We start from the raw sequence: 12,987 nt of genomic DNA on the forward strand, positions 1-12,987 counted from the left end.
CTTGCCCTGGCCTCAGTCCTAACATCCTTTGCATTTATCAAAAGGACTACTCTCCTTTTAAAAACAAAAAAAGAATTTTAGAGAATAGCATTGAAACATGTATATAACCATATGTGAAATAGATCACCAGTCCAAGTTCGACACATGAAACAGGGCACTCAAAGCCGGTGCACTGGGACAACCCTGAGGGATGGGATGGGAAGGGAGTTGGGAGGACGCTTCAGGATGGGAGACACATGTACACCCATGGCTGATTCATGTCAATGTATGGCAAAACCACCACAATATTGGAAAGTATTTAGCCTCCAATTAAAATTAATTAATTAATTTTTTAAAATCAAAAGGAAATGCTGCAAAATAAGTGAATAATCTGGGTGGGAGAATTAAATTTGATTTGAATTTTGTAAAAAAAAAAAACAAATAGAATTTTAGACAAATATTTTTTCTATCACTAACAGGGTCTGACTGAACAAAGGTCAAATTCATAGGTGTCAGAAATAATGAAGGGCCTGAAAGGGGCTAAACACTAAATTTTATCCTCTTCAAAAACATCTAGAGTCTATCTAAGGATCCTCGGGATCTGGTGATGGATGTTCAGTCACTATCTGGGGAAGAGATGCACAGACTTTTAATCACTGTGCAGGAAGGAGGTATCAACAGAATATTTGTCTTCTGTGATTTGAGGCCAGAAACTTGGAGCCTCACTTAAAACCAGGACATAAAAATAAATAAATACATTTTAAGGTAATAAATAAAAAGTTTTCATTATAAATGTTTTAATAAAAATAAGTAAAAGGAAACAATCGTGATGATGTATGGAAGAAACCAACACAATATTGTAAAGCAATTATGCTTCAATTAAAAATGAATAAATTAAGATGTTAAAAAAATGCTTAATAAAAATATACAAGTAAGTAAAAAACAGTGCTTCCCCTGGCGGATCAGTGGTAAAGAATCTGCCTGGCAATACAGGAGACATGGGTTTGATCCATGGTCTTGGAAGCTCCCAGAAGCCTTGGAGCAACTAAGCCTAATCACAGCTATTGAGCCTGTGCTCTAGAGTCCGGGAGCACAGTTACTGAGCCCACGTGCTGCAACCACAGAAGAGCCTGTGCTCCGCAACAACAGAAGCCATTGCATTGAGAAGCCTGCCCACCGAAACTGGAGTGTAGTCCCAATTCGCCACAACTCGAGAAAAGCCTGCTAAGCAAGGATGAACCAGCACACCAAAAATAAAATAAATAACTTAAAAAACATTTTTTTTAAAAGAAAGCCAGACAATGTAAGGGCTATGCAGTTAATAGGGATCAGAAAATCTCTCCTGGTCCTAGATAAAGAGCAAAAAAGCTTCCATTTTTGACTCTCTGAACAGATTATATAGAAATACTGGCCTTTGGGTGAAGTCTTTTCCAAGCCCTTCACACAGTGGTTCATGGCACTGAAATCACACAACTGAAAAATGGAAAGATCACACACACACACATACACAGACACATGCATTCCCAGTTGAAGAATAAAGAAAAGTCTACAGCATAGGCAGAAAAAAGATTTAAAACCAATCTCTAAGGGAGTTCCCTGGCAGTTGGTGGTTAAGATTCAGCATTTTCACTGTTCAGTCCCTGGTGGGGAAACTAACATCTCAAATGCTGCTTGGTGCAGCCAAAACATAAATAAATAAATACAAATAAAACCAATCTTGATGCTTCTACCAAAAACAAACCAAAAAACTAGCACATCTCAGACAATACATGCTAAATAATTGGTATATTAGATATCACTGGCCATGCCAAAGAAAAAATAGAAAATGTTATATAAAAAATGAACCTTATTTTCATTCCTTATTTTTTAAATCAGTGAACTCTAATTGAAAGTCCAGAAATAATCCTTCACATTTGCAATTGATCTTCAACAACACATCAAGGTAGTTTAATGTGGGGACTTCCCTAGAGGTCCAATGGTTAAGACTGCAGTTCCAGTGCAGAGGGTGCAATTTCTAACCCTGATCAGGGAACTAAGATCCCATATGCCACGAGGTGTGGTCAAGGAAAAAAAAAAAGATAGCTCAACATGGCAAGAATAATATTATACTTTTTGCAACAAGTGGTGCTGAGACAAGCATATTGTGTGTGTGTGTGATGGTTGCTCAGTCACTCGCTCTTTGCGATCCCATAGACCATCGCCCACCAGGCTCTTCTGTCCATGGAATTCTCCAGGCATGAACACTGGGGTGAGTTGCCAATCCCTTCTCTACAAGACAAGTATATCTGCATGCAGACTAAATAAACTGGATACCTACTTCATACCATATGCAAAAGTAAAGTCAAAATGAGTCATACGCTTAATTTTAAAAGCTGAATCTATATAATTCTTAGAAAAAATATACAAGTAAATCTTCAAGACCTTGGGTTAAGAAATGAGTTCTTATATGTAACACTGAAAAGACAAATGACAGAAGAAAAGGTTTATAAATTGGACTTTATCAGAATTAAATTTATGCTTTAGTTTTCAGAGAAATGAAAACTGACAGAATGGGAGAAAAGTATTTGCAGGTCAGGTATCAGATAAAGAACTTGAATCTAGAACATGTGGAGAATACTGACACCTCAATAATAAAGTGACAACACAATTTAAACATGAGCTAAAGCAACTGAATAGATACTTCACCAAAGAATATGTACAAATGATTAATAGACACATGAAAAAGTGTTCAACATCATTAGACATAAAGAAAATACCAGTGATATACAAAATAGAAGCAGAAGATTAAGAAGAGGTGGCAAGAATACACAGAAGAACTATACAAAAAAAGGTCTCAATAACCCAGATAACCACTATGGTGTGGTCACTGACCTAGAGCCAGACATCCTGGAGTGTGAAGTCAAGTGGGCCTTAGGAAGCATCACTATGAACAAAGCTAGTGGAGGTGATGGCATTCCAGTTGAACTGTTTCAAATCCTAAAAGATGATGCTTTGAAAGTGCTACACTCAATATGCCAGGAAATTTGGAAAACTCAGCAGTAGCCACAGGACTGGAAAAGGTCAGTTTTCATTCCAATCCCAAAGAAAGGCAATGCCAAAGAATGCTCAAACTACCACACAATTGCACTCATTTCACATGCTAGCAAGGTAATGCTCAAAATTCTTCCAGCTAGGCTTTAACAGTACCTGAATTGAGCACTTCCAGAGGTACAAGCTACATTTAGAAAAGGCAGAGGAACCAGAGATCAAATTGCCAACATCTGTTGTATCAGAGAAAAAGAAAGAGAATTCCAAAAATCATCTATTTCTGCTTCATTGACTACCCTAAAACCTTTAACTGTGTGGGTCACAAGAAACTGTGGAAAATTCTTAAAGAGATGGGAATACCAGACCACCTGACCTGTCTCCTGAGAAATCTGTACGCAGGTCAAGAATCAACAGTTAGAACCGGACATGTGACAACGGACTAGTTCAAAACTGGGAAGGGAGTACACCAAGGCTGGATTTTGTCACCCTGCTTTTATAACTTGTAGCAGAGTTTTTGTTGTTCAGTCACTCAGTCATGTCCAACTCTTTGTGACCCCATGGACTGCAGTGCACCAGGTTTCCCTGTTCTTCACCATCTCCTAGAGCTTGCTCAAACTCATGTTCATTGAGTCGGTGACGCCATCCAACCATCTCGCCGTCTCCTCCTGCCTTCAATCTTTCCCAACATCAGTGTCTTTTCCAATGAATCAGTTGTTTCATCATGACGTGGCCCAAGTATTGAAGTTTCAGCTTCAGCATCAGTTCTTCCAATGAATATTCAGGGTTGATTTCCTTTAGGATTGACTGGTTTGATCTCCTTGCAGTCCAAGGGACTCTCAAGAGTCTTCTCCAACACCACAGTTCTAAAGCATCAGTTCCTCTCGACTCAGTCTTCTTTCTGGTCCAACTCTCACATCCATACATGACTACTGAAAAAACCATAGATTTGACTATACAGAAGTTTGTGGGCAAAGTAATGTCTCTGCTTTTTAATACACTTTCTAGGTTTGTCATAGCTTTTCTTTCAAGGAACAAGCATCTTAGTGTCATAAGGGTGGTGTCATCTGCATATCTGAGGCTAGAGTACATCATGCAAAATGCCAGGATGAAGCTTAAGCTGAAATCAAGATTGCCAGGAGAAGTATCAATAACCTCAGATAGGCAGATGACACCCTAATGGCGGAACATGAAGAGGAACTAAACAGCCTCTTGATGAAGGTGAAAAGAGGAGACTGAAAAAGCTGGCTTAAACTTAACATTCAAAAAATGAAGATCATGGCATTAGGTCCCATCACTTCATGGCAAATAGATGGGGCAAAAACTGGAAACAGTGACACTTATTTTCTTGGGCTCCAAAATCACTGTGGGCGGTGACTGCAACCATGAAATTAAAAGATCCTTGCTCCTTGGAAGAAAAGCTATGACAAATCTATAAAAGTGTATTAAACAACAGAGGCATTACTTTGCCAATAAACAGTCCATATAGTCAAAACTATGGTTTTTCCAGTAGTCATATACAGATGTGAGAGTTGGATCATAAAGAAGGCTGAGGGCTGAAGAACTGATGCTTTTGAACTGTGGTGCTGGAGAAGACTTTTGAGAGTCTCTCAGGTAGTAAGGAGATCAAATCAGTCAATCCTAAAGGAAATCAACCCTGAATATTCATTTGAAGGACTGATGCTGAAGTTGAAGCTCCAACACTTTGGCCACCTGATGTGAAGAGCTGAGTCGTTGAAAAATACCCTGATGCTGGGAAAGATTGAGGGTGGGAGGAGAAGGCGAGGATGAGATGGGTTGGATGGCCTCACCGATTCAATGGACATGAGTTTGAGAAAACCAGGAGATAGTGAAAGACAGGGAAGCCTGGCATGCTGCAGTCCATGGGGTCACAAAGAGTTGGACATGACGGAGCAACTGAACAAAACAACAAATAGATTTAAAAGAAAATTTAATGATATTGTTACATCAAATAGAGAATACCAATAATTAGAATTTTTTTCCAAAAGGATCAAATGTAAATTCCTTAGTTAGAAAGCACAAAAACAACAACAAAAAAACTCACTAGAGGGCCCCAACAGCAGACTTGAGCTAACAAAAGAATCAGTGAGCTTGGTGATAGATCAATATAGACAATCCAATCTGAAAAACTGGAGGAGGAAATGGCAACCCACTCCAGTGCTCTTGCCTGGAGAGTCCCCATGGAAAGAGGAGCCTGGTGGGCTACAGTGCATGGGGTCGCAAAGAGTCGGACAGGACTGAGGGACTAAGCACAATTTTAAAAAAAATACAAGAATGAAGAAAATTCAACAAGGCCTTGGCAATCCATGGGCCACTATCCTGTTTAGCTACATGCACACATAGGAATATCAGCAGGAGAAGAAAGGGGCAGAAAAGATAGTAAGATCAATTTGTCGAGTATTGCCATCATAACAACATTAAGTCTCCTCATCCATGAAGATGGAATGTCTTTCTATGGCTTTACGTCTTCTTAATTTCTTTCTGCAATGCTCTGTACACATCAGACAGGTGGGTTTTTGATAGGCATGCAGACTATACTCAGAAAAGCTCTTCTTAAAAACTAGAATAGGGAATTCCCTGATGGTCCAGGGGCTAAGAATCCGCTTTGCCACACAGGGTGTACCGGTTCAATCCCTAGTCAGGGAACTAAGATCCCAGATGTCGATGGGCAACTCAACTTGAATGCCACAACTAAAGACCCGAAACAGCCAAATTAATAAGTGAAAAGAAAGAAAGAAAAAATATAGACTTAAAAAAAGAAAGAATAAAAGGAAGTTCCATGGGTGTTTACAGTGGGTCCCATGGCCTGGTCTATTTATCCAGTCAGCAGGAGAGATGGACAATGAGTTCTTCTCGTTTACAGATTGAATGTTCTTGATACTTATCAGAAAGTGCTAGACATCCCCCAGGATATATGCATATTATCCCCCCTGCATTCACCTCATGAATTTTCATGACTGGATTTTTCCTTCAAACCAAGAGAACCAGGGGGCACCTCCTCCTCCTATTGCCGCAAAGCCTGCCTCCCGCAGCTCCTGCTTATTCACTCCGCACCTAAGTGCAAACCCTGGGTGGCCCACCTGATGTGGAATGCTGTCCTCTCCCGGACTGTGAATATATGTGGCTCATTCATACACTGCTGTCAACCTCATCTGTGCCGTGTTGGGTGTTGTGTATTGGGTTCTCTTTTAATATTTAAGGTGGGCTGGATAGAGGATGGTCGGAACACCATGGCTTTTTCCCTCATGATTCTGCCAGTACTACTGAGCTGCAAGGGGCAGGAGGTCCACTTCTCTGGCAGCCTGCATACCTCCATCCTCCTCCTAATACTGGCAGTCTGCTATGACTCTCACTGTTTTTATTCCCACATTCCACACTTAAAAAAAAAAAAAAACACCTGCCTTATTTTTCCTTTTTATTTCTCCCTTACTCCCGTTGTTTCTATTTTTGTCTACATCTGTCTCTATCACTCAGATCTGCTATAAATTTCTTGATGAGTCCAGGTTTTCACACACAAAAACAAGAGGTTTTTGGTTGTTGTTTTGTTTGGGATGGTTTCTGGTCTGGTTGTTGGTTCGGTTTTTTGCCTTGCTGCTTGTAGGATCATAGTTCCCAGACGAGGGATTGAACCCAGGCCCAGGGCAATGAAAGGGCGGAGTCTTAACCATTCCATCGCTGGGGAATTTCACAAGTTTTTTTTTTTTTTTTTTTTTTTAACACTCAAAGATGCTAGGAAGGGTTTCCCAAGTGGCTCAGTGGTAAAGAACCTGCCAGCCAATGCAGGAGACACGAGACGGATCCCTGATCTGGGAAGATCCCACATGCCTCGGAGCAACTAAGCTTGTGCGCCACCACCGTTGATCTGTGCTCTAGAGTCTGTGCGTGGCAGCAGGAGAAGCCTGAGCACTGGGACTAGAGGGTAGACCCTGCTTGTCACAACTAGTGAAAAGTCCTTTGTTGTTGTTTGCTGGAGCAATGAAGACCCATCACAGACAAAAACAAGTAAATAAGTAAAAATTATAAATAAAAAAAAAGAGGAAAACAGGAGACAGGGACTCCTGTCCTCAGGAGATCAGATCAGATCAGATCAGTCGCTCAGTCGTGTCCGACTCTTTGCGACCCCATGAATCGCAGCATGCCAGGCCTCCCTGTCCATCACCAACTCCTGGACACACCAACTCAGACTCACGTCCATCGAGTCAATGATGCCATCCAGCCATCTCATCCTCTGTCGTCCCCTTCTCCTCTTGCCCCCAATCCCTCCCAACATCAGAGTCTTTTCCAGTGAGTCAACTCTTCGCATGAGGTGGCCAAAGTACTGGAGTTTCAGCTTTAGCATCATTCCTTCCAAAGAAATCCCAGGGCTGATCTTCAGAATGAACTGGTTGGATCTCCTTGCAGTCCAAGGGACTCTCAAGAGTCTTCTCCAACACCACAGTTCAAAAGCATCAATTCTTTGGCACTCAGCCTTCTTCACAGTCCAACTCTCACATCCATACATGACTGCACGAAAAACCATAGCCTTGACTAGACAAACCTTTGTTGGCAAAGTAATGTCTCTGCTTTTGAATATGCTATCTAGGTTGGTCATAACTTTCCTTCCAAGGAGTAAGCGTCTTTTAATTTCATGGCTCAGGAGAAGGGAAATTCAAAAAGGAGGGGATATATATATATGTATGCATATATACATATGCATATACATACATATATGCATATATATCCTCTTGCTTTGCAGTAGAAGCTAACACAACATGGCAAACCAACTATGTTGTTACTGTTTAGCCACTATGTCGTGTCCAGCTCTTTTGTGACCCCCATGGACTGTAGCTTGCCAGGCTCCTCAGACCTTGGGATCTCCAAGACAAGAATACTAGCCTGAGTTCTGTTTCCCTCTCCAGGAGAACTTTCTAACCCAGGGACCAAATTTGTGTCCTCTGCGTTGGCAGGACAATTCTTTACCACTGAGCAGCCACCAGGGAAGACCAAAGCAACTACACTGCAATAAAAGTTATTTAATAAAAAAATAAATAAGATATATATCATAAATCCTATACACTAACAACAATAAAAACTGTATAGAGGGATTTCCCTGGTGGTCCAGTGGTTAAGACTCCAGGATTCCACTGCAGGCCTGGGTCCCATCCCTGGTCATGGAACTAGTGAGCCCCCATGCCACAAAGGGGGACCAAAAAAAACCCAAACAACAACAACAAAAAAAAGAGTAGGCACCCTGAGAGGTTGAGGGTTCAACTTGCATTGTAATCAAGCTGCCAAATCAGCCAATGGCCGGATGAGGCTCTGTGTTTGATTTCCAGCAATTTCAGCCCTGCAGCTTTAGGAGAAAGGGGTCAAGAAACTCCCAAGTCACTTAGGCAGCACTTGGGCTGAAAGTTTGAATTCTTGATCTCATCTTTTTTATTTCACCATTTTGTCTGCTGATGTCAGGAGCAACAAACCAAGGTCATCGTATTCCTTGAGTGAGTGAGTGAGTGAGTGAGTGAAGTCGCTTAGTCGTGTCCAACTCTTTGCAACCCCATGGACTGTAGCCTACCAGGCTCCTCCCTCCATGGGATTCTCCAGGCAAGAGTACTGGAGTGGGTTGCCATTGCCTTCTCCAGTGGATCTTCCCCACCCAGGGATCGAACCCGGGTCTCCCGCATTCCAGGCATGCACTTTAACCTCTGAGCCCTCCTTAGTTTCCCCCAAAACATTCAAAATTATCATCTACAGAGCCACACAACACCCTGTTTGTTATAAGTGATTGACTAGGCATATCTAACAGATATTTTGCCTGATCCTAAAACAGTTCACACCATGGACTATCGGTGGTCTGTTTATGACTGGGAAGTCAGTAGAGTCTTTTCTGGGCCACACCATGCTGCTTGTGGGATCTTATTTCCCTGACCAGGGGTTGAACCCATGCCCCCTGCAGTGGAAGCATGGAGCCCTAACTCAGGCAGGAGATAGGTTCCAGGTTAGATATTTATAACTGGCTTCCTGTTTGGATTTCATGGGGTATGAAGAAGTAGGCTTCAGACTGGATATTTAGAACTGTTAGGTTTTCTGAGACAAGAGATAGATGGACTCCAGTTAAGCATTTACCATCAGCCTCCTGTTTGCTCTCTAGAACGGAAATAACAGGATTAATAGAAAGTCTTGGTCTTTTGTAAATACCTTGAGAAAACAGTGATGCAATACTCAAGGTAATAATCAAGGCAAGGACAAAGAGGGGAAAACCCTGTTTGAGTAAAGGATTAAGGGATTTCTCCTCCCTCAATTTTTGGGACAAGGGAGATACTCCAGGTGTGCAAAAGGGCTCCTTATGGGTCAAAAGTCAGGGATAACAGCAGGCCATAATGAGTCTTGCTCCTCCTAGAAGCCTTCACTTGTGATCTGTCTTGGTTGAGAGGTGCATGCGCTCCCAGAGGAGGATCCCAAGGTAGATCACGTGTAGGAAAATAAACCAGATAACTGGCAAAAGATAAACAAAGCCCCTGAAGAACTGACTTATATAAATGACGTCACCACCTCTTTACCGCAGTCCTCCTCGCTAAGGGGGACACCCCCACGCTTTCTCTCTGGGTGTGCATCTCTGCCTTGCTTCTGTCCTAATCAAACAAACTTTTCTCACTGTGTGCTTTCCCACTTGTTGTGCTGTGTCTCTAACAATAAACTTTGCACCCACATTTATAGTTTTTGCCTCTGTTAAACGGATTTTTCACTGGGGGCAAAAACCCAGGAAAAAATTGCTGCTCGAGTCTAGACTTTGCTGTCTGATGGCTAGGATTCCAGGTTCTCATCCAGGCTACTTCAATTCCTGGGCAGGGAATTAAGATCTCGCTTCCTGCTGGCACCCTCTGCTGCCTCCTTGAGATCATAAGGACTGGACCTTAGTCTCCTTTTAAATGTATATTCAAACCACTGAGGCTTGGAGACATTAGACTGCCAGCCAATGTCCTGTACTTTCCATCTGAGAAATAAACTTGAACAGCATGCTCTCAGGCTGGGGAATGATGAAGCCCCGTCCAGGTGAAGTTGATTCTTATCAGGTTGAAGAGACGTTGGGGTCACCGGTTATATAAGAAGCAGATCAATGTTGGTCAGCCACAGGAGAGCAAGCTACCATGGCCCTGTGTTTGGGAATCTTTGTGATTTGGGTTGGCGCGTCTATGTTTCTACAACTGGACCCTGTCATTGGAGGTGAGAGAGGGGAGACAGACTAGAAGTGGTGCGAAAGACCCTGCCCCAGATGTGGATTGATGTGCAAAAGTCATAATAACAATAATCTTTTTGTTGTTCAGTCGCTAAGTGGTTTCCCACTCTTTGCAACCCCATGGACTGCAGCTCGCCAGGCCTCCCTGTCCCTCAATGTCTCCTAGAGTTTGCCCAAGTTGGTGTCTGCTGAATCAGTGATGCTATCCAACCATCTTATCCTCTGCCGTCCTCCTCTCTTTTTGCCTTCAATCCTTCTCAGCATCAGGGCCTTTTCCAAAGAGTCAGCTGTTCACATCAGGTGGCCATGGTGATGGCAAATACATCTACCGTTTCTTAAATATGCCAGAAGGGTCAGATGCTATGAAGGGCTTCACATTTTATTTGATTTTCCAGCAACTCTCTGAAACCCAGGTGAGTTTGCCAGCAGAGCCAAAAGCCTTTCTGAGAGCTATCTCACCCCTGAATCTCCATGGCACTGTCCCAGACATGGGCAACCTAGACCAGAGTTGGTTACATTGTTCAAATGAAGAGTTTTTGATGTTTGAAGAGTTCACTGTTTGAAATATTGAGTTTGGTCTGTGTTTTCCCTTAACGTCGTATGAAATAAGAGGGACAGTGTGGGCTCAGGGCATAGCCTATGAACAGCGTGACACAGCTGAGTCTGACCTTGTGGTTGATTTCATGTATGTCCGTAGCTAAGCAATAAGAGCAGGTCAGCGTCTTCCTCACCTGTTCTGTTAGCCCTCTAGTCACTGAGTATATCTGTTCAGAGTAAACAAGGACTTCAAAACATAAAACAAAATAAAAGTTAGAGATGCAGGGCAGGTCCTACCACAGAAGGTATTCTGGTTGTGGCCTGCTTTGTTCTATTTTGGTTGTTGCTCTTTTTTCTGTTATCTTGTTTTTGTTTTTTTATTTTTAATTGGAGGATAATTGCTTTTCGATGTTGTGTTGGCTTCTGCCATACCACAACGTGAATCATCCATAAATATGTATATATATATATATGTATATATAAATATGTATATATTATATATACATATGGGATATATACATCTCCTCCTGTTTGAATCTCCTTCCCACCCCACCCCTCATCCTACCCCTCTATGTTGATAACACAGAGTGCTCCACTGGGCTCCCTGTGTTATACCAGCAGCTTCCCACTAGCTATCTAATTTACACAGGGTGGTGTGTATGTATCGAAGTTATCCTCTCAATTCGCCCCACCTAAGCCTAACCCTGCTTTGTTCCTGCTCCTCCTCCGTCCATCTCCTCTGCTCCTGCTTTTCTTCCAGATCAGCAACTGTCTGAGGACTACTTCATTCTTCCTAAAGAAATGGAAGACATTGCTTCTGGTGCAGAAACCAAAGGTAATCAACAGCGGAAGAGAACGACAACAAACCACAGTCCAGTGCAACAAATTCACATGTGCGGCAGGGTAACTGTGATGGGGATTCTCCAGGGGTACTTTACAGGCACCCTCTCAGTCACGGGAGGGGGCCTCTGTGCACGTCCCCCAAGGGGGCATCCCCAGACAGCATGAGGATTGAGGCATCTGTAGATAATGTGGCGGGAATCTGAACCCAGGGTCTGGGCTTCAGAGCTGGCGTCACTAAACTTCTGCAGTAGAAACTGCCCGAACTCACACCTGTACACCTGTCCTCACAATTTATATATTTTTAACATGCCAGCTGGTCATTCTTTACATCTAGTTCTTTGTATCTATAAATGGGCATATCTTTTTAAATAAAATTTTTTCACTGTCAAAAAAAGTTAATAAAGCAAACACTGCCCAAAGTTAGAGAACCCTTCCTAATCCCTGAAGGAGGGACCACATCGTACTGACCTTGACATCTCTGATGCTTAGCAGGGAGCTCTGTATCTGGGAGGCTGAAACAGAGACTTTACCAGAATTACCACGAGATCACGAAACCCTAAGAGACAAAGAACCGAACACTGTTTTTCTTCTTTCAGATATGAAATGTGTTTTCCCGTTCACCTATAAGGGCATAAAGTTTTTCAGCTGCACATCCCGTGATTCCATATTCCTTTGGTGTTCTCTCAGTGCAGACTACACAGGGAGATGGAAATACTGTACTAAGACAGGTAAGTGTGCAGACTGTCCTCATAGGAGGAGCCCACGGCTTCCCAGGTGAAGGGGGACGGTCAAAACTGTCTCCTAGATGGAAAGTTCAGACACCTTCTGACCCAGCCCCAGGTGTTCCATTCACGTCCCTTCCTCTCTTTCTCTCTCGTTGGCTGCTCTGGGTCTTCATTACTGTGCAAGGGCTTTCTCTAGTTGCAGCGAGTGGGGTCTACTCTACGTTGGTGTGTGGGCTTCTCGGTGCAATGGCTTCTCCTGTTGAGGAGCACAGGCTAAAGGGGTGCTGGCTTCATTAGGTGCATCCGGTTGGCTCAGTAGTTGAGATGCCCAGGCTTGATTGCTCCTCTGCCTATGGGATCTTTCAGACCAAGGATCGAGCTGATGTTCCTTGCATTGCAAGGCATCCTTAACCATTGACCACCAGGGAAACCTCCCTTTCTCTTGATGAGACTAAAAATGACCCTCCCACAATTAATGTTTTCACCCATTCCTTCTGTTTTTCAGACTATGCTAAATGTGTCTTTCCCTTTATCTATGGAAACAAGTCTTATCAGACTTGCACAAAAACTGGGAGTGTTACTAAAAGGTCTTGGTGCTCACTCTCTCCAAACTTCGATGAGGACAGAGCTTGGAAGTATTGCTAG

At 42.7% G+C, this 12,987-nt stretch overlaps 1 protein-coding gene across 1 annotated transcript; it reads left to right on the forward strand.

Moving 5' to 3' along the window:
* Positions 1-10,045: 10,045 nt before the first annotated feature.
* Positions 10,046-12,987, forward strand: LOC100299268 (seminal plasma protein A3). The gene is made up of 4 exons (XM_015458251.3): positions 10,046-10,224; positions 11,535-11,609; positions 12,214-12,345; positions 12,848-12,987. The coding sequence occupies exons 1-4, from the start codon at positions 10,149-10,151 to the stop codon at positions 12,985-12,987; spliced, it is 423 nt and encodes a 140-aa protein (XP_015313737.1). The 5' UTR covers positions 10,046-10,148.

Source organism: Bos taurus, chromosome 18 (assembly GCF_002263795.3).
Source record: "Bos taurus isolate L1 Dominette 01449 registration number 42190680 breed Hereford chromosome 18, ARS-UCD2.0, whole genome shotgun sequence".
NCBI classification, from domain to species: Eukaryota; Metazoa; Chordata; class Mammalia; order Artiodactyla; family Bovidae; genus Bos; species Bos taurus.